Raw genomic sequence first — 24,592 nt, forward strand, 5'->3', positions numbered from 1 at the left:
GATATATTAATGTGTACGAAGCATTTCTGTAGTTGCTCGAGCTGGACCTGTGTATTCCTGGATAGTTTAATCAGTATCAGTGGGGTCTGGAGGTCAATACTTACGGCATCAGAAAATTGTACTTGGGCTGCTATGGGTTTCAATGGTCACTTAGGAAATTTAGACAACTGTGTAGGTCACATGGCAGTTTTACAGGATAATTCCAGTATATTGCAACTTGAGGTCTTTTTCCTTTTTTCATTTTTTTGGGGCTATCATTCATATTGTTAGTAATGACATTGTCCTCACCAAGTTAATTTCTAAGGTTTGGGAACATAGCAACGCACCTAAAAGGAAGTCTGATGGGGAAAGAAACACAAGCAGTCAGATGATCAGACAGGTTGTAAACAAACCCCCAGGTTAATCAAACTTCTTTGGAAGACAAAACCAAGGTGAAGAACAAAATTACATGTATTACCTGAACTGTCTGTTGTAAACATTCATCACAATATATAGACTGACTTCCTTGTTAAACTTTGACCTACAGTACTTGCAATGAGTGAACATTCAGGGCATGCTTACTTTCAGTTTGACCTCCAAATAAAGTGGTTTAGATCATTTGGCTATAGTGTTAATTTGGTTTGTTGTCTTACAACTCACGTTTTTTGCCCTGATGGACTATTTGTAGCGACACTGATGGATAAGATATCTTAATTTATAGATAAAATGGCTACAACTATGAAGATGAGACCCATCTTGTAATAAACCAGAATGAGCCTTTAAGGAAATATTAACGGAAACCCTAAAATGAGTGCACAGTTTAGAATCCCTGTAACTTTGGTGTTTGGGTGGAGATGCACAATATGGATAAGTGGATCAGGAGAGAAGATTTGGGAGGAGAAAGGATTTAACTTGTCTTCAACCTGTCTGAGCTTTCTGCTTATCACTTTTTATGATAAGCATTTTGTGAAACAAAGCTATATAGGATTTCAGATAAGACAAATCCAGCTGTCAGCTGAGCTGATAAGTAACTGTACATTGTGAGTTTAAGCTTGAAACAGGTTGTTCTAAAAGTATAGTAAGAATGATGCAACATCTGGAAACAGCTTTTTTTAAGCACGGTCAGTCACACATGCTCACAGATGAGGCTGATTCAGTGTAAAACTTTGTTCGGCAGGGTTTTGACATGCATCAGGCTGGCAGGGGGAGAAGGGACAGCTACGTCTCCAACAGTAATGTTTCAAGGAGGAATAATTAGACGTGTGTGTGGAATGTCAAACCATCAAAAAAGCCAACCCACCAGGGTGGAAAGATATTTGATAAGGGTTGATGTTTTGTGGGTAATTTCAGTGCAGTTTATAGTAGTACAAGTAGTAGTATTATTTATAGTATTACAGTATGCAGTATTTTTCTTTATATTTTAGTGGTCAGAATGGTGGATGCTGATCCATTTCAAGAAAAATTATGCAACAGGAAATGTGCTGTTGTTCATTAATGATGCAGGTACCCTTTTGACCTATCAGCAACAAGCACCACCAAGTTACATCACATCTGGATCAGATGTACTGTAGCCATATATACCCCAATTTTATATTAAAGGGTAAGGCTGACGATATTCTACATTTTTTTCATACTGTCAACAAATCCTATGAAAAGACCAAAGCCAAAAAATAATTGACATATTGTCTGTGTATCCTGATATATCTTATTTCTCTGTGCCATAGAGCTCCATTGTTGTCCAAAAACTATTAAAATCACATCAATAAGCCACACTGTTGCACTGGATGACATGTTCCTTCATTACCATAAACACAGGAACTGTAGTATATTTTGACTCAATCCCATGTACACCGTCCTGCTGCTGTAAACAAGTACTCTGCAGCAGCTAGAACACCAAATGTGGATTCATCTGCAGCTTAAAATAGCTGCCTACAAATGCAGTATTTCTTCCTGTTTAAGTAAGATTTGCTAAAAACTACAGTGTCCAGCTGTTTTAAGAAATTACTGAGCCTTTAAAAAAAATTTAACTAAAACTTCATGAATGTTGTACAGGGGGCTGAGAGCCACAGATAGGGAAAAAGCATGAGAAATCAAAAAGCATTGCGAGATGGACTAACACATGGTGGGATTTGTTGACAATATGTAAAATATAGAATAACACCAGCCTTATCCTTTAAATCTGTGAGATCTAAAATACAAAATAAAGTATACTTTAAGACTACAAAGGCTTTATTTATTTGATGGAAACTCTTATCCCACATAAAGTATTTATGTGAATGACGAAAAAAGGTCCCAATAATTGTGTCTGTGCATCTGAATAATTCTGCTGTCTATGACTTCAGTGTCAGATGCGTCCTTAAGCTGTTGACCAAACCAGCCATATCTGTCTCTAGACTGGTCTAAATCAGAGGTTCTTATTCAGCTGGTTATACAGCAGAGACATATGTGACACTGACTCACACACAAGCACACACACTGAACCTCAGAGAGTCGAGGTCTTATATGGTCTGGAGGCTAAAAAGCAAGAGGTTATGTTTATAGTCAGAAATACAGTATTGTCATGCTGCAAATGTTTAACCAGATGTTTCAACTGGAACATAGGAAAGGAAAGAAATTGTGCCATGGTTTTACCCTGCAGTAAGAGACAAATACATACTGAAGCATGTACACTGACTCCCACATGCAAGCAGATTCAAGTGCGTAGGATAACCGATCAAAACCCTTGTGGTTCTTTCCTTATGAGGGCTTTTCATTGATGAAACTTATTCCCACAATTCTAATGAAATGCAGAAAAATACTGAATGTTGAAGAAGTTTAAAGAAAGTGGAAAAAATGAGAAAAGGTTTTTTTTTATATCCATATCTTTTATATCTAAGATCACATGTGCATACAGACATTAAAATAACAGATATCTGATCAAATGTTTGTACCATCCTCAGCTGAACAAATTCAGCTGTACCTTCAACTTAAAATAAACCTTGGCTGAGTCAAAGGACAGCTAAAAAGAGCTTTTTCATGTTCCAATCTCCAGCTTCAAGTGATGACTCAAAGGCCGTGTAACGGACTTGATGATAAATAATCTCTTTCATAAACAAACTACTGTGTCATGAAAGACTGGTAGCAGTTTTCTGGACAATCAGTATTTGGAGAGCTTAATAAAATGCTGGACACAAAGAAAGTGCAGGCTGCAAAATAAATTGCATTAAATGTCAACGTATACACTAGTGTAACAAGATCATGCCATCGAGCCATGATGTCCAAACCAACAATAAATTCCATTTCTATAGATGTACTTTGCAGCCTGTATATACAACTGATTATCAATTATAAATATACAATTGCATTCCTCTGCATAGCCTTACTAGAATTAACCAGAAAAGAGGACAAATCATTAAAAAAAAGAGCAAAATGAGTAAAAAGAGCAATGGACACCACGGAGTGTGCAACAAGCATTAAGCCACACTTTTTATAGAATCAACAGTAGAATAAAACATCACCAAAGCAGACAACACAGATATGTATAATATGACAATATAGACTCCACAGCCCACAATCACATGTGTAAAGCACAGGTGAGACTGCGCAGATTTCACACACCGCGTAGTGCACACACAACGCTTCATTGCTAGGCCATACAATGGTTGTTGATGTTCTTCTCTGGACAGTGAGTGTTGTATTCACTTGTCTGAACGGCATTCTGTGAGTCTTCTGTGCACCTGAAGTCCTCCACAAGCTGCTCTAGGTTCAACTCCTCTGCTCGTTCATTTTCAAAGCATAATATAACCAGACAACTCAGCCTCTCTGTCCCACTATAACCAAAGTTTTCCAAAATTTAGAGCTGAATGAGCTTTGTGCAGTCACAACTGTCAGGGATTATTGTCAAAACAGCAGAAAAGCCTCACATTGAAGGTATAAGTTCCTTAGTGAATGCAGAAGTCACCACTGGAGGATCCACTGTGAGCATTTTAGCATTTAGCCAGACCAAGCATGCACCTGTTGGTCATGCAACATTGAGGGTGTTTTTGATTTGGGTCACTTAGCATGCTAACCGGGTGGCTTGTTAAATCAGTGATTAATTAAGATAGATGCAACCTTTTTTAAACTATGCCGGAGTACAATAATGCTAACCACAACGACACCACATAATGATGTCATCCTTAATTTTATTGCATTTCTATGCATTTTGCAACTTGAAATGTAGCAAAATACAATACTTGTAATAAAATGTACCTAAGTAAATTTACAGATTTTTAGAAATACAAAAAAAAAAGAAACTACACAAATACAACTTTGTTACAGTAATGAGAGTAAATGTTATCTGTTACTTCCACCCCTGCAAATAAAGGCCTGGTATCCTCTGCAGTTGAGGTAAATAAAGGCACTGGCCACCATTTGAGAATTTAGGGTATTTAAATATTCCTGTGGGAGTACAACTAGTGTTACACTCATAATGTTATGGTAGGAAAAATCACCTAGAGTGTGTTATTAATTAATAATATGTCATAGTTTAGGGTTTTGTCCTGTTTCCTGTTTTATTTTGTAGTGTTCTCCTCTTCTCGTGTGTGGTTTTACTTCCTGTCTTTGTATGCTTTCCCTCCAGTTTAGATTGTTGGCCCCGCCTTGATTGATTGCACCTGTGTCTTGTTGTCTCCCCTACCTAAGTGTATTTAGTCTGGGTTTTTTCCTTTGTTTATTGTCAGTTCGTTGTCCTTGTCATGTGCATTTTTGGTTGTATTTTGTCCCCGTGTCAAGCATCCCGTCACTTCTCATCTGTGATTTCTGTTGAGTTGATTCTTTGTTCCTTTGGACCTTGCCTGGATTATGGACTTTTGAACTTTGCCTGCTCCCTGTCGGATTTGTTTGCCTAGTTGGACTGATTCCCTGGTTTACCACTGCCTGCCGGAGACCCGTAGTTATTCCCTGCCGGTGATTGCAGCCACCGTGTCCTCTCTGATCTCTGCAAAACTGCCTTCCTGTTCTGCCTGCCATGCTACACAAGCCAGCTGGCTTGCCTGTTCTGCCTGTCACGCTACATGAGCCAAACCCAGAACCTACACTCACTGTCTCCGTCCTCTGAGCCCAGTCGGTTCACGGACTGTGTCTACTATATCATCACTGGCTACAGCAGACCACACCGACTGTTGTGAGACTGTTGCTACTACTATCCAGTTTACCACTTCCTTGTGTTCTGCATTTGGGTCCTTAGATCGTGCAATATGACAGAATGAACTGACCATAAAATGGACCCACCAGACACCATGTCCAACGAGCTAGTCAAACTGGTCTTGGACCTTATGAGCTTGAGGGAGTGTTGGAGGAAAGCCAGCAGTGAGCAGTACAGGCAAACACATTATGCAGTGTCCTCCAAGCCTTGGCTGAGGTACCTGAGTGGGTCAAGGACTTTATGACTGCCCTCTGTCCTCAGCCTGATTCCCCGATGACCTGCTAACAACCAACATGCTAGCAGCCAGCCTACTAGTCTTCTGTCAGTCAGGATTGGATATGTTAGCCTGCAATCCACCTGTCCCAAACCGGTCCCAGCTCCTAACCCGTGGGCACCCACCTGGCTTTTGGTGGTCCTCTCAGTCGCATTCTGCTCTGGTTGGGTCGCTGCACACCCCTAAACTCTCTGCTGGATCGCAGCAGGCTCCGGTTGGGCCGCAGCTACCAACTGCTGCTCCAGTTGGACCACTGCCGCCATCTACATCCCCGAGCTGCAGCAGCAGCACCCATCTACAACCCCCAAGCTGCCGCAGCAGCACCCCCCTCCAGTCACTGCTGGATTGCAGCAGCAGCACCCTCCTGTTCTACCGGAGCGGCAGGCTCCGGGTTCCCTGGCATCACTGTTTCTGCTGGCTCCTCTACCAGTCTCCCCGTTGCTGGCTTCCTGTCCTGCTGCCCTGTTGCTGGGCCCCGATCTGGTTCTCCGGCCACACCGCCGGCCTCCAGAAGGGTTCCGTCTTTGAATTAGTTTTATTAGGTGAGTGAAAAATAGGGACAGCCACTGTGCAATGAAGCACTGAGGTAGAGAGTGATGTTGTTAATACAGTGAATAACAGTGAGTCTTTATAGATACCACTATCGATACTTTTCTATTAATTTGGTGGAAAGACGAGACGACAAAACAATCTTAACAGAAATGGTACTGCTTTTAGTGCTTAACTGTGAGTCTGTTTTATTTCCGAACAGAATGAAATTTGCTTAGCCTTCAATAAACACTGCTGATGCTGGACATTTATTTGAAAAGATATACATAGGGTCCCTTCAACATAACGTATAACTGTGAGAATAGTAAAATAAACTATCAGCAGCAATAAATGTCCAACAATAAAGATGGGGTTGGCTTGAGATGACCACCATCTAAATGAATGAAGTTGGCGAATGTTAAACATATTTTGGCCTGTCATTAAACACAACTCATTATTAGGTCCTCCAAACGTTCTGCTATCAGACAGGAGGCAAGTGATGTGCTAAATATTGAAGACATTTTTGTTTATGTTTCAGTAAGTATTTAGTTTTCACACTAAAGTGTTGGTTAATGTCTGTGCTGTTACTTTAAGAGAATTTGAATTATTATCAATGGGATTATTATTGTCAACGTACGGGACTTGCTAGTTGGGGGAAGTTGGGGTGCAATGGCAGCCGGAGTTAGCGGTGTTCCGACTTGAAGACAGTCGAGGGTACTGCATTTTGGCTTTAACTGATGCGCAACGTTGAGGTGCTTTAGCATTAATGACGTGCCCCCCCCCTCCCTTTACGAAAAATTAACTTGAATGGCATTTCGCTTCCTGCTTATCTTTGGCTTTACTAAAATGTAGCCAAGCCTTTGATCATTTGCATATTCAGCCATCCTAGCAAGCAACCAATTGACCAAATGAGAAATGAAGCGAACAAGGGCGTGAGGCAATTCAGTTCTTCTTTGATAAACTCAGATCTAATTGATTTTAGGGTTTTGAGAAATTTGGAACTGGGTCCTTATAGAACCAGGTCTTAGTCCCCATCCCTTGGCACAGGTGATGATTGTATTGCATTGTATTGTTATTGATTAATGTTTTTTGTGTCATTCTTACCATGTCAGATCTGCCGTTTTGACCCCTCACCTGCACATCCCCCATCCCCAAAGGGACCACAATGGAAATAAGCCTTAGGCTTTATAGTGTTATCCCGACTTTTCCTTTTATGTAAGCACTCACTGCCCTGTCTGTTCTGGTGTTTTTAAAATGAAATTGTCTAATAAAATCAATCAATCAACATAGAACACTGCCCTCTACAAGCAAGCTAGCTGGCCACTGAGCTAAAAATAACTCAATCTCTAGTAGCTCTAGTATGCTAGATATGAGCTGATTATGGCGAGCCAACTATGATTGATATCCAGACAATAAATGACAGCACAGAATTAAAAGAAAGCCTCACTTCCACATAACACAACACAGAGTCTAGGTGTTTCTTAACCAGCTAGTTACATGTGTGTTTGTAACGCAATGCATTTCTCAATTAAATAGTTACAGTACATCCGGTTTGAGGTGAAATGTGATCCAAATAAAATGGGGAAAATTATAATTCACAGTTAACATATAGATGTTTCTCTTGTCTTTAAGTTGAATTTGGGGTAGGAGAAAGTGTGACCTGTCTTAACCAACCTTGGATCAGGCCAGGTTCAAACTTTACAGTAACCACTGCCATTGAGATCATGACATGCTTGACATGCTTGGCAAACAGTAATTTCACCATAGTGAATTATCAGATTGGCTGCATATATTGTGATAGATGGGCCATGGTAAGCAGCTGACAGAGAAGTTTGCTGTTTTGTTTAAAATTAAACGAGAGACAAATATATTACGTTCTTCAGTAAACAGTGTGAGAACCAGAGATTTGTAGGGTCTCTCATGTCACCAACTTCAAAGACTAAGACTTGGACTTTCAGAAACCCGTATATATGAATCTAGCCCTGTTTACAACAGCATGTAAATAGATACATGTAGGCTCATATAGGAAAAATTGGGAGAACAAATCCTAAAAAAAACTAAAAAAATTAGGAAGAATCTAATAATAGAGTCAAGCTCATAACAACATGTGACTGCAAAAAGAAAGTAAATACGGGTACATACTACTTTTTAAAGAAGCATCTTCCATCAGCAGATATAAACTTTCCTTAGTGGTATAAAAGCTTCTAACCCTGTGTCTATACCGGAGGCATAGCATGAGCAGCATGTTAGCAGAGCAGCAGCAGCTTCAGCCCTCCATCTGTGTCTACACAGGATGCATTCAGGCACAGTATTGAGTGTAGGTCAACCGCGTTTTAGCAGAGCTCAGAGCCCAACACACAATCACTGTATTTATGTGCGTACAACAGAAGAAAATAGACTTGTAGAAACGTAACAATACTTGGGGTCACGTTTACTCACGTATAATGAGAGCCGTTTTTTGGCCTGTGTAGATAGCTTGACTGAGTAAAACGCAGTTGAAATGCCTTTGGTGTAGACATGTCATAAGGAACTGAAGTGGTTTACATGATGCTGAGAGCATTGGGTGTTGACATGTGTTGATGTTCTATCTTATAAGCAGTGTAGACCTATGACATCATCAGTCTGATACATGTACCTGCTCCTAATAATGGTTTTTAAGGAAACCTGAAAGCTGTCTTTTTTTAATTAACTCTACTCTGTATAGGCTCATATTAGTGGTATTGTTAGTGCTCAAATGTAAGAGCACTAATTGTGGCAGTCCAGGACATTCCTACTGTCGCCTCACATTCAAAGTCCTAGCTTGGTATTCACCACTTGACTGGGGTCAACTGTGTGTAATGTTTAAGTTTCATATGCTGTCTCTGCATGGGTTTTACTTCCAGGTGCTCATCCAGGTGTTCTCTCACAGTCCCAAGACATGCAGAAAACAAATAAATATTGGCTGTAGGTGGAGGACGAGAGTCCTCTTGGCAGAGGTATATGGTCATTTGTGCTAACGTCTCAAATTTAATATGGTAATGATTTAATGATGTTAACAACCCATCATCTTACTCTTTACCATCTTCTTCTCCTCCTCTTCACGCTCACCCTGTTTCCTCCATCCACTCCACAGACTTCATTCATATACCCTCTCACCCTCACTCATCCCCATCTTCAAAGTTGTCGATAGAATTACCTCAAGTAAGATGTGTCAGATGGAGATATTCGTATGTGCACACACACATGCACATGGGTGTGTGTTAGTGTGCCCTAGCTTGCGCGACTGCTCCCTGGTATCATCACCATTTGAAACACCAAAGGAGGTTTTGGCCTGACAGCTGTGCAGGGGAGAGCTGGATGCAGATGTAATATTCTTCTATCGATTCTCATCAACTCCAGACTTCCAGGACGGTTGGAGCACTGACAGATATCTTCTGCCACTTAACAAGACCCCATTTACTGTGTTTTACAGCCCAACATGCAGGCTGAGGAATACCATTTGAAATGGACAAAATGTCACTGTAAATTTGTGTAATAAAATGGTATTTCTGCTGCAAGAGGCAATAATAAATTAAGACCTGATGTGCTCCTGGAGAACTGTTGTGATAAAAGTGCTGCCAAATTCAAAGTAGCTTGTCAAATATGCATTAAATGACTTGTTTACGATTGTATGTGTAATATACTGTATATCTTGTATATCTTACTTTCTACTCCACTGCCACTTGTCCAGCAGAAAACTGGGGTAATGCTTGATCTGTGGGCTGGAAAACAGCAGCAGTACTTCACAGAGAATTATTGTGAGGTCATATTAAGGCCATTCTATAATGAGTGAATCAGTGAAATACATTACAAATACTGGGGTTCGTTTCCCATGTGAAACCAATAGTCAACGTTGATTGTTTTAAAGAAGTAGCCTATTTATTCTAACCCAAACCATGATCTTTTCCTAAACCTAACCAAGTAGTTTTGGTGCCTTTTTCGTAAACCTAACCAAACTACGACCACAATGCACCTGAAATGTTTCTCACCAAGCTTTATTTTGAAAGTCTAACCGGATGTTGCATATTTATTATTGCTAAATTGACTGAAAAAAAAGTGGTGCATGAAAAAGACTTCCAGTTGAAATACATTAGTTTGAAAGTCTCGGGGACCTGATATTGGACAATTCTGCTAAATTCTTTTAATGTCCCACAATGTTTTTAAGATTCTCACTTTCTACAATACCTGTGCATGGCAACTAGGGTATGATTATGGTTAGGGAGAGATTGCGGTAATGGCAAACTGTAATCCATGGTTAAGATGTGGTTAAGGAAACTAAAACACTTGGTAAAGGTTAGAAAAAGATCACGGTTGTAGTTAATGAACAGGCGAACATAAACTGCAGGTCTGTGATGGGATGCAAACTCTTCATGCCCATCCACCACCCCATCCTCCACACCCTGACTTTGCGCCTTGCTACTTCCTGCACTGGCAGTGAATATTGGCACTAGTTGTAAATCTTGAGATGCAGAATTGTCCAATATAGAAAATTAGTGGTGATGCTTTGTTGATGTGTCAAAATAATCGCAGAAAATGTTGTTTTTTGAGGCAAGATGAGAGTGAAGCATGGGAACAATGACTGGCATTGCTACCACAAACGTGACTGCTAGTGCCTAAACATAACCCTAAAGTTTACTAATGCTGTAATCACTACAAGCGGATATTGTATTGCAAGATCGGATATTTAGGTGAAACAAATTAAATACATTGTCTGTGAACATTTTACTGATATGTTCTGTATTAGCATTTTTGCTACTTGCCAGATATGTTAATTAACAACATTTGCTCATTATGTTAATAGAAAATGTAATCTGGTTTGCATTATATTTCCTTCAAAACATATTTATATACAAATTATTTGTAAGGAAACAAATTTCTAGACAGGGTTATATTAAAAGGAGCAGTCTAGACCTGCTGTATAGGAAAAGTGCAATGAGATAACTTCTGTTATGAATTGGCGCTATATATATAAAATTGAATTAATTTGAACTGAATTGCTGCTACTGTTGGTGTTCTCTCTCTTTTTGGGTCGGTTCAGGTTGACCGCATTTTGGATCAGGTATATGTGGATTGGGTCTGACTTTGGATTGGGGTACTCTCTATTTTACAAAAAATCTATTTATGCATGTCCAGTACGGGTAGGTTTTTCACGAGTTCATTTTGGATTTTGTCCGTGAGGACCTCTACTATGTGCACCACAGTGGCTCACTGCAGTCAAGCAAAGTTAGAACTGTACTGCTGGGACATTTTGCCTTTGCGACAGAGAAGGTGTCATGGAGCACATGTTTCACAAACAACACTAGGCAGCTACAAGAAATGAACGGCAATTAACTTCTGACTAAACAAACAGAAACGGAAATAGAAATGTACAATGAACAGGTGAGACAAAATGAGGTTTTACTGAAGAGACTGATTAACTGTGTTGTCTTTTTGCCACAGAGAGCTCATTTTAGGGGTCACAATGAGGGGAACAAGTCAAATAACAGAGGCAATTATTTGGAGCTTCTTTTCCTTTTGTCTGAACACAGCAAAGGTTTGTATTACAGCCTGTCAAACAATAAAGTGTTTACTGGCACATGGGTTAAAATCTACAATGACATAATTACAGCTGGTGCTGATGTAGCGGGAGCAGAAATTAAAGATGAAGCCAGGGCAGCACAATTTGTTGTTGCTATAGATCTACTGATATCAGTCATTTGCAGAGCAATCTCTTATGCTCTGCTATGCTTGAATGGCAGTAATGCTGTCAAAGAGAAGTTTAAGGATGTCACAGAAGGCAGGAGGGCAGAAGATGTCACAGCCTTGGTCCTTACATTTTTGGAGGGAGTTGCAGTAATGGCCTCCAGTCTAAACAGAGTACATGCCAAAGTCAAGATGAAGATCCCTCTGGCTCTATTAATCCTTTGCTCTCCCCACCTGAACCTGAATGAGGCCCTGAACCAAGGAGCAGCAAAGATGAGGGGATATCAAATATTCTTCTCACACCTCGTGTCTGAGTTCTTTTCCAGGGCCCTAAAGCCAGTACAACTGCTTGATGACATATGTCACAGACTACTCCCATGCAACAACAGGATGGAAGATTTTTCTGCACAGTGGTGAAGAAACCTGCACTGAAGGAGTTTTTTTGAGAGTATTGTGTTACATCACAATTAATGATTATAATGATATGATGATTATATTGCTCACCTGGCCAACTTTGCTTCTGGTCATGTCTTTCTTTCTTATTGGGAATATATACTCCTCTCAGTTTTTGTACACAAAACAGGTTTGAATTTGCAGATCATCCCGATGTCACAAATAAACTGATCTACTATCACTCTCCAATACAAACATTTGTGATGCCTCAGCCATCTTTAAACAACCATGCAAACTTTCTAAAACAAACTTTGTAAAAATATTGCAGGAGGTGAATAATCAGAGGACGGTGTGGGGAGCATTACTGCACAGAGGAGAATATTTTCATGGCGTGAGAGAAAAACAGATGCTAAATGAGAAAACAAATGTTCAACGAACCACACTCCTGTCACGAACATTGTGGCACTGCTACACAACATCTGGTGGTTTTCCAACACATTACCAGCAACTCTGTTTATTGGGCATATGAGGATGAATGAATACAATTACACACACAGTAGATCACATATAGTGGTCTGTTTACAATATTGAACTATGCTGGAACACAGAGGCAGAAGTTGCTCAAAGAGGTGCTTGTGTGGTTGCAACCCGTTCTCACTCCCAGGTTGTCAAATACAGACGTTTTGTCACGGCCCTTGGCGTCTCATACAGATGCACAAGGTACCCTTTAGTGTCTGTATGAGACGCACCAGGTTTTCAGTTAACTCCAATATAAAAACATCCACGGCAATATTGGACGCTCAGAGCAACCGCTTCGGCTGTCTATTCACTCCAATATTGACCAGACCGTGGCGCTATGAGATGCTATGAACCTGAATCCAAACGCCACTATCTCTGTTAAAAAAAGCCGTTTTGTATTTATGTTTGTAAAATGTTAAGTTGCTCATTTAATTTTATATTTACAAGAATATGTGGCTGAGTATATTTAATTATGAAGTCACCTTTCTTAAGGTGAAGGGGTTATCTAACTGGCCTTTACAATTCACATTACTCATTTAATCCTTGAACTGGACTTATCCTTACGGACATATATATATATATATATATATATATATATATATATATATATATATATATATATATTGCATTGCATTCAACCTCCACTGCTACAAAATGTAATTATTTATGCACGTTACATTTAATTTTTGCTCTTTTCACCTTCATATATTTCATACACTTAATCTCTTTGTCCATAAATTTGTCTATATTTCCTTTGTACATTCAATATTTCATTTTAAGTTTTATATCCCATTTCAAAACTATTACTATTCCATTCCATCATACTATTGCATTTTAAAATGTCAATTTATTCTTATTTTTCTGTGTTGTGTTTTTTGGAAGAAAATGCCAAGACACATTCTTTGTATTCTTGCATTGTCTAATAAAACAGATTCTGACTGAATGGACTATGTCATACGGACATAAAATTATACAGATAAAAAAAATCACCAGGGTTGTGTAAATAGTAGCCTATACTTGCCTCAGTATTTGATGACCTGTGAATGAGAATGAGTTGGTCTTTTCAGCCATAACCCAAGCTTCCTCCAAGCCTGTAGTAATATCCTAGATTGTCATCAGTATTGTACAATGGTACAAGTCCAACAATTGTACAGGGGACTTATTTTGGTCACTATGGAGGACCACAAATGTCACAGAAATATCAATCCTAAGCATTTCATTAATTAATAACTAATAATAACAACAAATAAAGGCATTAATAAATGTATTTACAAATTAATGCATTAATCTATAAATAAAGATACTAAATTACAAAGTAATTCCTTATTTGATATTTTAATGGGCAATAAAAAGAGGAATTATAAAAATTGCTTTTACTTATCCTGTTAGCTATTCAATTTGCTCAGTCATTTAGCTTCTCCATTTAGCCTCTCCATTTAGCCTTTCCATGACACACTGGGCCTTGCACTGGTAAAACGAGGTAAAACAAAGCAAATTAGCTGTGATGTAAAAAGCTCTCTGATTGGTTAGAGAGCTGTCTTATACTGTAGTTAGAGGCCCTGGAGCCATGTTGACTCTGCCTCTGCTAAGTGTGCGACAGTGAGCGGCTGTAATCTAGCGAATCGGTCTGTTTTCATTTTGATTTCACTATTTTACATCACGGCGAATTATTGTGTTTGTGCAAATTGCACAAACTCAGCCTGTCAAGACATCGAGTCCGCTGTTACCTAACAGAAAAAGTTTGCTAACTAACTTTGGTGCATGTGGTTGCAGTAAGAAACAGGACTTCACTGCTACATCTGTAAAGGAAAACCACGGCCGTGTTCTGTGCTCATTTTAGACAGGAGGGTTATGTTCCCGGTGACATGATGAAGTTCAGTACGGGATAACGAAGCCAGGACCGTGTGAGACTGACAGCTGATGTGGTTACTTCAGGTGCTACATCAGGTCCACCGTCAGCAGGCCGCTGGTACTGCAGCACGTTAGTGTCACTGTTGTGCGAACCACTGCCTATATTCAGCCACAGGCTAAAACCCACTTTTTCTACACCAAGACACACTTGCTCTCAAGTCTTATGTCAAACATAACAAACAACAACAAAAAACCCCACTAAGCACTTGTACTGTAGCACTGAATTTTTTTCTATGGATGTTCAACACCCTTTTGTCACGCTGTGACAGGCAGACCACTCAACCGCACACGCGTCCAGGTATGTGCTGGTCCTGTTAACATCCGGGTAGGCTTATTGCATGAAGAACAGCAACATGTCCTGGTTTCTTGAGGGTTCCACTGCTGAGGTGATCTTAGGGCGCCCATGGTTCGAACAACATAACCCCATCATCTCTTGGACCACTGGAGAGGTGCTGAAGTGGGGTAACTGCTGCTTCCCAGACTGTTTCCCTCGCCTACCCCAACCATCTACTCCTCGATCCAAGATTCTCCCCATCTGCACCACATCCATAGAGAGCCTGCGAGAGAAACAGTCTGTGGATATTCCACCCTGCTACACCTCCTTCCATGATGTGTTTTGTCCTAAGAGAGCGGCCAGATTATCTCCACACCGGCCATAGGACTGCGCCATAGACCTGCTACCGGGTGAGCCAGTGCCCCGTAGGAAGAGCTAACCTCTGTCCATCCCCGAACGATGCCACTGTCTAAACCAAGTTGGACCTCCTCAGCGCATACAACCTCATTCGGATACGTGAGGGGGAAGAGTGGAAGACTGCCTTTGTGACTCCAACCAGACACTACGAATACCTCGTCATGCCGTATGGCTCGCCCCCTCCGTATTCCAGAAATTCATCCACGAGGTGCTCCGGGAGTTTCTCCACAAGTTCATCCTGGTCTACATTGACCGACCATAAAAACCTGGAGTACCTCAGGGACGCCAAACGCCTAAATCCCCGTCAAGCTCGATGGGCACTATTTTTCACACGGTTTCACTTTAACATCTTTTTTCACCCGGCTTCAAGAACGTGAAGGCAGACACCTTGTCTCAGCTGCACTCCTCAGAAGAACTCAATGAGGAACCCACAAACATACTCCCCGAACCGATAATAGTGAGCCCCATTCAGTGGTCTGAGACGTCCGTGCCTTCCACCAATGCCTCCACCAACGCTCTGCCGAGCTGCCCTCCTGGTCTACAATATGTCAACAGAACTCAGTGCACCCCACTAATCCATTCCTCCCACACATCTCTGGGCACAGGTTCTGTCTCATTACATTACTCCGTACATTGCTCTGGCTCCCAATATCCAGCCCAAATCCACAAGGACAGTAGCGGTATACCACTTGGTTCTCCAGTCTGCTCCACCACCTTTCCTACCTGCCTTCAAATACTCATTGCTGTGTTCAATAAACATCTGTCTCTACCTCGGTGACTCTTGCCCTTCTGTCCATAACAGATATACTAAAGTAAAGTACAAGTAACACCATTTTTTATTTAATTACAGGTCTTGAGTAAACCTACTTAGTTACTTTCCTATTGTCTATGCTCTAAATACAGCAGGTTTCTTTTTGGGTAGGAGAGAATGTAGAAATCAGGACTATGAGTATCGCACCTCTACTGCCTCCTCCTTAAAATAATGGCCATTCACCATGACAACACCAATAATGTGTCATGGTGGGAAAATCAAAGAGCAGACCACAATCTGTGCGGGTGAAAAACTGAGATGTATGACTAATACAGTTTTTACTGTTAAAAATATGACAGATACAATGGTTAAAAATAACCAAGGGGAATTTGGGCTAAACATTTCACAAACTGACAGCACTGTTGGCATTTTGAGCTCCATTTGTGGCATTTATTTTGACCAAAACAATACAAACTGACATAAGCATTTTTATCAATGATTATGTTGCCACAGGTGCCTTGCCTTTCAAATGTACTTTTTGGCCCACACAGTGCACTTAGTTTGTACGAAAACTTTCCTGCTTAAATGATCAGTGTCAGTCAGGAGGATGTTTGCTACAAACAGGCAACCACCATAGCAACATAATTCACTTAAGAGGGCTGCCAAATTAAAACAGTATCACTGTTTCAGCGCAGTGTTACATTGCTAGACACTTCTGTTACATCACTGTCTCTACATCATGAAAATGTAACTTTATGTCAACAAGAGGTCACTGTATCTCAAGAGGAGAAGAGATTGTTGTCAGGGAGGGACATTCTATTAATGTGATAATGCATGCAGGTCACCGATCCAGGTCATATATTACTCACTGCTTAGTAACCTACTTGCTCTATGCCTACAGGATGTTTGACCTTTTGTCCTCACATCATCATCTAAGATATATGTAACTTACCTTGGCCTGTATTCACTAAGCGTCTGAGAGTAGAAAATCTGTCCCAACTGGCCAAAAATTCTCAGAGTGATGTTTTGGTCCTACTTTTAGGCCTGGAGGTAAAAGTATATCATCAACTTTTTTAACTTAGGAAATGACTCCTATCTGTGCTGATATTTAGGAGAGCTCCACAGATGTCCTAACCTTTGGCAAACATTAAAAAATGTTTTGACTGACCTTATGCGGGATGAGGAGAACGCAGTAACCAAGGGCCTCACAACCTTACGGCGACAGGGATATTGCTCCCTAGATAATACCCAAATAAATAATAAAACAAAAACTAAGCCCAAAGAGGGTTTGCAACATCACATGTAAGGTGCAGCACTTTTATTGGCTAAGCAATTTAAAACAATGGCTAATTGGTACATATAATTATGAGATATAAGTAATTATTGTATTTTGGCATCATATTTTTGCATAGATAACTTAGTCACCTATATTATTTGTCTATAAAAATATAGCCTTTTCAAAATTTGGCCGTGACTGTGTCCCCCGGTTCGAGTCTGTCATCTTAATTTCTATTTTGTAATTGGCTAACTCCTTGCTGAAAGTAAGTACAAGAAGCTTCATAAAAAAAGTCCTACTGTGAGGGAATGAAGTCCATATAGAACCCATGTTACCTCTACTCTGTATCTCTCACCTTTCCTAAAGTCTCAGTAAAGAAATTAATACTACAGTAAATAGGATTACACACAGATTAACACAGCAGTTCAGTATAAATGCTATTAAGATGATGCTAGTGTATGCATTTTGGATATTTATGTATCAGACGGTTTTACATTCAATATGGGGTTTGTCTCTCTTCCTAAATAAAGCCAGTGCTGTGGATTTCACCCTCCACTACCTATTATTTTCAGGTTGTGAAGATGCCTTTAGGGGGGATAAACATCATGAAGATCTCTCGCACTAATTAAGATCAAAGTTACCGTCCTAGCCAGAAGTTCCAAATTTGAGTGGGCTGACTTAGCTGGGGCTAAATCTCTGTGTTTCGACCCTAAGGCAGTACAACAAACATCAATACTGCATTTTTAATGGAAATAAATGAGGGTATGCATAATGTGTAAGCTCTGTGATGTATATTTGTTGCTTGTATAGAGACATGATCCATTTGCAGTGTTTCAAACTGAGTCTGTATATTATGGTGAAATATTTGATTCTATCTAAATAACACTATTAGTCTTATAGGCTGCAGGTGGTTGTTATCATATACAGTCCCCAATAAGTGAGAACTGGACAAATTACTGCAGTGACATACTGTAGGTGTCTTTTTCTTTAAAGATGACACTTTTCTTCAACATACTGTTGGGACCACTGGCACTCCACAGATGAATTTGTTCATTTGTGAGACTTTAACTGAACTTTTTATTATTCTTTTGTTCTGTGAACAAAGGAAAACCATAGAACTCAGTTTCCCAAAATCCTCCAGCGGTGTTACGGCCGCAATACGAGGGCCTACCTTTGTCTTAAGATTGGTTAACTCACTGCTGACCGCAGCGATTTTCCTCAGGGACTAGGAACCTTTGGAGGAACTCCGTTTCTGCCGCAGGGATCAGGGTCTGAATTAAGTACCGGGGGGTAGTACTTTTCAGAAATACCGGGACTTTCGGGGTGGGGCTTGCTGCGCTGAACATTTCTGATTGGTCGAGCTCCGGCCGGCAGAGCTGCAAGTGGTTTGACCGTCTAGATCGATGCATTGCTGGGTCACAGCGGCTCAGCTACTGCACTGTTAAAGCCATGGTGGAAGACTCCAGATGACCAGTTGGTTGAAGGCAAATCATATACGGCCCACATGCTGCTTGTTAAATGCTATAACCGCTAACTGTTGTCATGCTGTTGCTACCCTAACCAAAAGCTAACGTTAGCTACATACTAATGCCAACCGCTAACGTTAATGGTGTAGAATCGTGGTGTTCCTTAAGACAAGGGTTGGCTAAATCGATGGTACAAAATGATATCTTGTTAATGTCGTCGCAGTAAGACACAACACTTATATTTTTCACCGTGTTTTTCATATGAAACGGGCAGGTAAAGTGAACTGCAGGCTGCAGAGACTAGTGTGTTTTACTCCTGTGATCACCAGCAGCCCTCGTCCCATGTCTCTACAGCGGACCACTAACAAGGAGTAGGCCAACTTCAAGGCAACCTTATGCCATGGACTGGTAACATAACTGGGCATTACATAGCTTCACATAGCTTAACAGTGTGCTTGGCTGAGGACAGGACTGTGTTACTTTTGTGAGAGTTTTATTGTTGTGATGTGCTTCCCCCTGTTAGGATTTGGTAGCCACATGCTGTTGTGTTAGTTTTGTTAGTTAGTTAAATTAATGTTGTGCTTCACACAGAGAGTCTTTGCGTGCTAACTAACTCTCTTTTAACTGGGCACTATTATCCTACACCAATCTTACACTCCAATTTGACTTCTAACATAGCCACACTCTTTATCATATGGCTCGGCCGCCATTTTGCATTAGATTTCTTTTGTTTAACGTCATGCAGTGTTGACCATTTTGCATCTAAGCAGCAATTTTGGATCACACACACACACACACACCCTTTGTTTTGTAGTTTAGTGCATTTAGAGTTAGACTGTGTTTTTGCTTTGTTTAACTTTTAATAAATGCTTGTGCTGGTTTCTTTAATGTTGCACATTGTGAATCATTTGTCAACATATTCTATGTTAAACTACAAATCCTTCAACCTACTAGCTGTTGATGGTAATTTTGGTGGTGATTATTTATGATTATTTTTGATGATTCTGATAGCCATAATTAACTGATTGCTCCTACACAATTTGGTTCCCCTTTTAACATTGTAAATCCCAACAATATGATACAGTGACTACTGACAGGTGTGTTTGTCTTCACCAAGAAAGCTAAAGATAAACAAGTGGTGGCCTATGGCAAACTCAGCAGTTTATCCAATTAAATTCATTCACAGTTTTCTGTCAGAAACTGAGAAACAAGGTGTGACTGTGTCATGTATGAATTAGAGTAGCGCCACTGCTCTGCAGTGACCTTAACACCTTAACATAAACCTCAAGTAAGGCAATGAGAAGGTCATCTGAAAATGGAGAGTCATCAGTAGGCAAAACGAAAGCAGAGTAAAAGAAAAATCTGGTGTTTTGCCTTGGGTGTACCTCTTCTGCTTTGGTCTGCTCGAAGGCAAACTCCATGGTGGGCACAGCCAGTTGGTTGGCAAAGAAATTCACATCTCCAGGCAACTGCAGCGAGCTGACATTGGGTCCAGGGCAGTTCCCACCACGAATGCAACTTAGCAACTGTCTCTAACAGAGAGGAGAAAAGATGAATAGAAAAACACAGTGGGATGAGTGAAATTCACTGGTGAAAAGAGAAAAAGGAGAGAAACAGGGTTTAGTAGAATGAAAAGGCACAGAGGTTAACAAGTTGCTGCCATGTTAATGAATTAAATGAGTTATAGATAAAACTCAGCTTCTGTCTTGCACTCCTGGGTTTAATGCTTCCTTTTAACACTTTGCTACAATTGCCTGAAATATCAGCTCATGGGTCATGTTTTACTGACTCTATAGACTTCTAATAGCAAAAGAACAATGCATTGCAAGTTTATCAACATCTAAGTGTTGCAGGTTTCAACAAGGGTTAAATACCAGAAATTAGGATCCTGGTGTTTCCTGGGAATTCATGCCATTCATTCATGTGGGAGCCCAGGATTTTTATTATCTGTGTCTGTGTGTGCATGTGTGTTGGTGTACTGGAAAGTATTGCATACTGAATCAAAGATGTCGTTTTCACACTTTATTAACACTACCACGCATCTGCTGTAACTAAATACCAAAGTCTGACCTTGAAGTGCTGTTATTACAGTAATATAACTGGATCAACTTTTCAGTACCAGTGTTTTCTTCCAATTATGTTTCATGCAGAAAATGGAAGCTCACAGATCAGCTGTGTCACAGAATATTTTTTTAGATTAGTGTGACAAAAGCAGAGTGCAAAATGTGTTATAACTATAACTGTGCAGGTGGTTCAAAAAGTCTCTTAATTGGGCATGTAGGCCTACATCCTCAAATTGGAGTGGTGTCCAACATCGATTGCAGAATAAGCTCTAAAGTTAACTAAATGTCTACAAATGATGCTCCAAAACAATGAAACTACATGCTGAGCTGCATGTGACAAATTTTCCTTCACTATAATAACCTCAGGTTAGCACTTTAAAGATGGTCATACTCTCTCATATAAACACTTGGACATATTAAAACTGGTAAGAAGATATGCTGAACAACAAAACATCAATATTGTACATTGATTATCTACTAGGTCTATATAATACAACAAATGTGAACGAAGGACATCAGAAAAATTAGAATAAACACCACTTTGTGAATAATTATATGCTGATGTAAGCTGGGTGAATGATTTGTGATAGTTGTAGTAAAACTTGCAAAAACACTGGTATTGTCTTGTAATGAAACTTACCCTTGCAGGTCTAAACAGTGACTGCATTTACAACCGTTATAAAAGTACAAATTGGGGCTTGAAATATACAGTAAATACACAATTTTCCACAAAAAAGGTGGAACTTATTAAAATGCAAATTTGATGTGGCAATTTGCATGTCCTTGCTGAAACCTTTAGCCATTACAGAGCCTTCTAATAATAATATTCTTGAGGAACATCTGGACCTCAATCACTTATTTGTTGCTTTAGGCAGATGTAATCTATTGTAGTTAACCCAAAATGTAACCTAAATATTAACTAGGGGCCTTTAATTAATAACCCATAAGTTGTAGCATCCCATAAGTATCCCAATTAAATGTTAGGTCACTCTTACAAAAGGCATAATTGTATATGTGATTTGGTTTATGTATCTCTATACAATGTTTGTGTTGTGCCAGTGAGGGAGAAAGGGCTGGCTAAAAGCACCATTTCAAGTTGTGTGAATGCTGAAGCCAATCAGAATTGTCAAGGACAAGCCTAAATTGCGCTAAATACAATATAGGACTGAGAGAGGGAGGGGTGAGGTGAGGGTGTTAGTAACATTTGGCATGTGGCTAATTGCACAATTCAAGCTTTTGTCACAGTTCTCCACAGCTAACATGTAGCTTGTCACCTGGCTTGACTGCTTTCTGAGTTATTCCTAATTGAAAGAACAACAACGCTGCTGTACAGATATTGTTTAGACCAGACTGGGTAGTGGAAGGAAACAGAATGCAATAGTCAATCAATTAGAGGCTTATCTCAACTGTCCACATCTGCTGAGCCCGCCTGATGTCACTATGTTCTTCTGTCACATTGCATTTAATTAGGTTTTCCTTTTATCTATGTCTGTCAAGGGGAGAGAGCTCTGGTGTACAATCATCCCCGCCACTGTCACTGACACACTGTCAACCTTTTGTATTTTATTTTTTGTACAGGCTGTTGCTCTCTGAACATTAACCACTGCTGTGACATGTTACCACTCTAACTGAATGAAGGCCAGTAAATAATACAATTTAACCTTGCCTTAACCTGCCAGCATGTTCCTCAGTGTCACAATGATTTTTTTTTTATCTCCCACAAAAAGACATTTACATGTATATCAATATTCATAAAGGGTATTTCATTACCCACTTTGACTAATTGTGGGAGTTAACAGGGTGGGAATAAATGCTTGTTCATGTGTGCACAATTTAAAAGTTGATTGAGATTCATAATGGGGAACTTCCACACAGAGGACAGACTTCAGATAGTCACAATATTGTTTGGCATATTCAGCTTTCTTTTTACTTACAGCAGCCTATTAGTGTGGTCTTCAAGCAAAGAGCTGTACATTAAGCCCATAGTGTTTGAATCCACACACAGGAAATTATGAATTTTAGATTTCTGGTTAATTTAAAGGAAATCAGAATATACTGGGTAATTAGCATTATAGCATTCATAGCCACCATGGCTCAACAGAGAAAGAAAACCAACAAATATTCAAACTTAATCAACGTAAAATAAATGACAGAATATATTACAGCACAGGAAATGCTGTTTGAATGGCAAATGATCTATGGGTGCAGTGCCAAATGCACAACAGCACTGACTACTTAACAATAAGGCTGGAGTACAAACAAGACTTGGCAAGCCAGCTTTTGCTGGACCACAAGTGCAGCCCACACAGTCCAGAATAAGTAAACCACGCCATTTTCACAACATATGCAATCGGTGACCTGTTGAAGTCTCGTCGCTGTTTGGTCAACTGAACATACTGCTCACGTCCACTTTCTGAACGCAGCTGTCAACCCAGAGAGCTATTGCCACGCCAAGCAGGGAGGACTACAGACAAACACATTGTGCCTTTTAAGCAGTAGATACAATAAAAGCAAAAAGTGTACAATTTAATGCAATCCAATTCAGTAGTCCTGCAATAAATACTACCATTCTAAACTTTTAATGTCCAATGTTTAGTTGAGACTGTGCGCAAGAGGTATTAATTAAACTCTGAGCATTTTAAAGACATTTGTGTTTGTGGAGCTGTTGTATTGGATTTCATACTGGATATATATATATGAAATTGGATTACACTGTGCAGCTGTTTCCTTTGTTGTGTCCAGCATCCACCCTCTGTACAGGCTCAGTCACTCTCTGTCATCAGGCTGAATACAAGCTACAACTGCATGTCCTCACCTCTGCATTTGCTGTTTGTGCGTTCTACTGGAATGTTGCTGCTGGACCAAGATATTGGATGAACTTCATTTGAACTTGATTTGCATGAATGCCTGTGATTAGAAAAGGCACTACCACCACTGAGCAATCCAATTTGCAAGCAAGTATGACATTGAACAAGCACTGACTATCCACCTTGTATCCATGAGTGAACAAGTTAAAACAATTTACAGTAGTTGTTCCCAGGGTCAGCGCTTAGGAAAAACACTACAGTGCTAGTCACTATAAATAAGGCCATTCAAAGACCCAAATTAGTGATCATTAGTGGGCTCTTTCTGTACATGGACCATGTAGAAAAATGGGGTTGTACACTAAATGCTAATTTTTTCCTCCATATCTACATTCAGTAATGCATCCAGTGTTGGACTACTGTGGTGACGAAGGAGCTCAACCTAAAGACAGAGCCCTCAATTTGGAAGTGCATCTATGTTCCAACCTTCACCTATGTTCAGAGTGACCAAAAGAATGAGACTGCAGATACAAGCTGCTAAAATAATTTTTTCATGACACCCTTAGAGATAGGACAAGGAAATCAGACTTCCAGAAGAACCACTGATCCTTCATAATAATATAATAATAATAAAACTTTATTTATAGAGCACTTATCAAAGTGCTTCACAACAAGATAAATAAAATACCACAGTGAATGATGAAATACAAAGAAATGTTGAGAGGAGCCAGTTGTTGTGGTTTGGCCATTTAAGTAGGATGCATTTTGGGCGCCTCCCTGTTGAGGTATTTTGGGCAAGCCCAATGGGGATGAGACAGCACAACAAATGCAGAACATAATAGAGGGATTGCATAGACAAATGGCTGAGTGTCATCAGTGTGAAATTTGCTTACATGCAGGGGCTAGATAACAAACCACAATGACATTGTCATTTTATTGGGGGATCAACATGAGGAGTTGTTAATAAACACGCATGAATCTCAAAAGTAATGGGTTAAAAATGTTCAATATCCAAAGAAGGAAATATCTCTTTTTGAGTACATAATTAGCTATTTGCATCTAGCGATCATATA

The 24,592-nt window shown here is 39.9% G+C and overlaps 1 protein-coding gene across 1 annotated transcript in view; it reads right to left on the bottom strand.

The window, feature by feature from the left end:
• LOC122877905 (inactive N-acetylated-alpha-linked acidic dipeptidase-like protein 2) overlaps window positions 1-24,592 on the bottom strand; it is a 586,509-nt gene that overhangs the window by 124,580 nt on the left and 437,337 nt on the right. Inside the window, exon 14 of the mRNA XM_044200096.1 lies at window positions 20,038-20,184. Within this exon, the coding sequence (XP_044056031.1) occupies window positions 20,038-20,184 (147 nt within the window). The remainder of the gene's footprint in view (window positions 1-20,037; window positions 20,185-24,592) is intronic.

This window comes from Siniperca chuatsi, linkage group LG6, assembly GCF_020085105.1.
Source record: "Siniperca chuatsi isolate FFG_IHB_CAS linkage group LG6, ASM2008510v1, whole genome shotgun sequence".
Taxonomy (NCBI): domain Eukaryota; kingdom Metazoa; phylum Chordata; class Actinopteri; order Centrarchiformes; family Sinipercidae; genus Siniperca; species Siniperca chuatsi.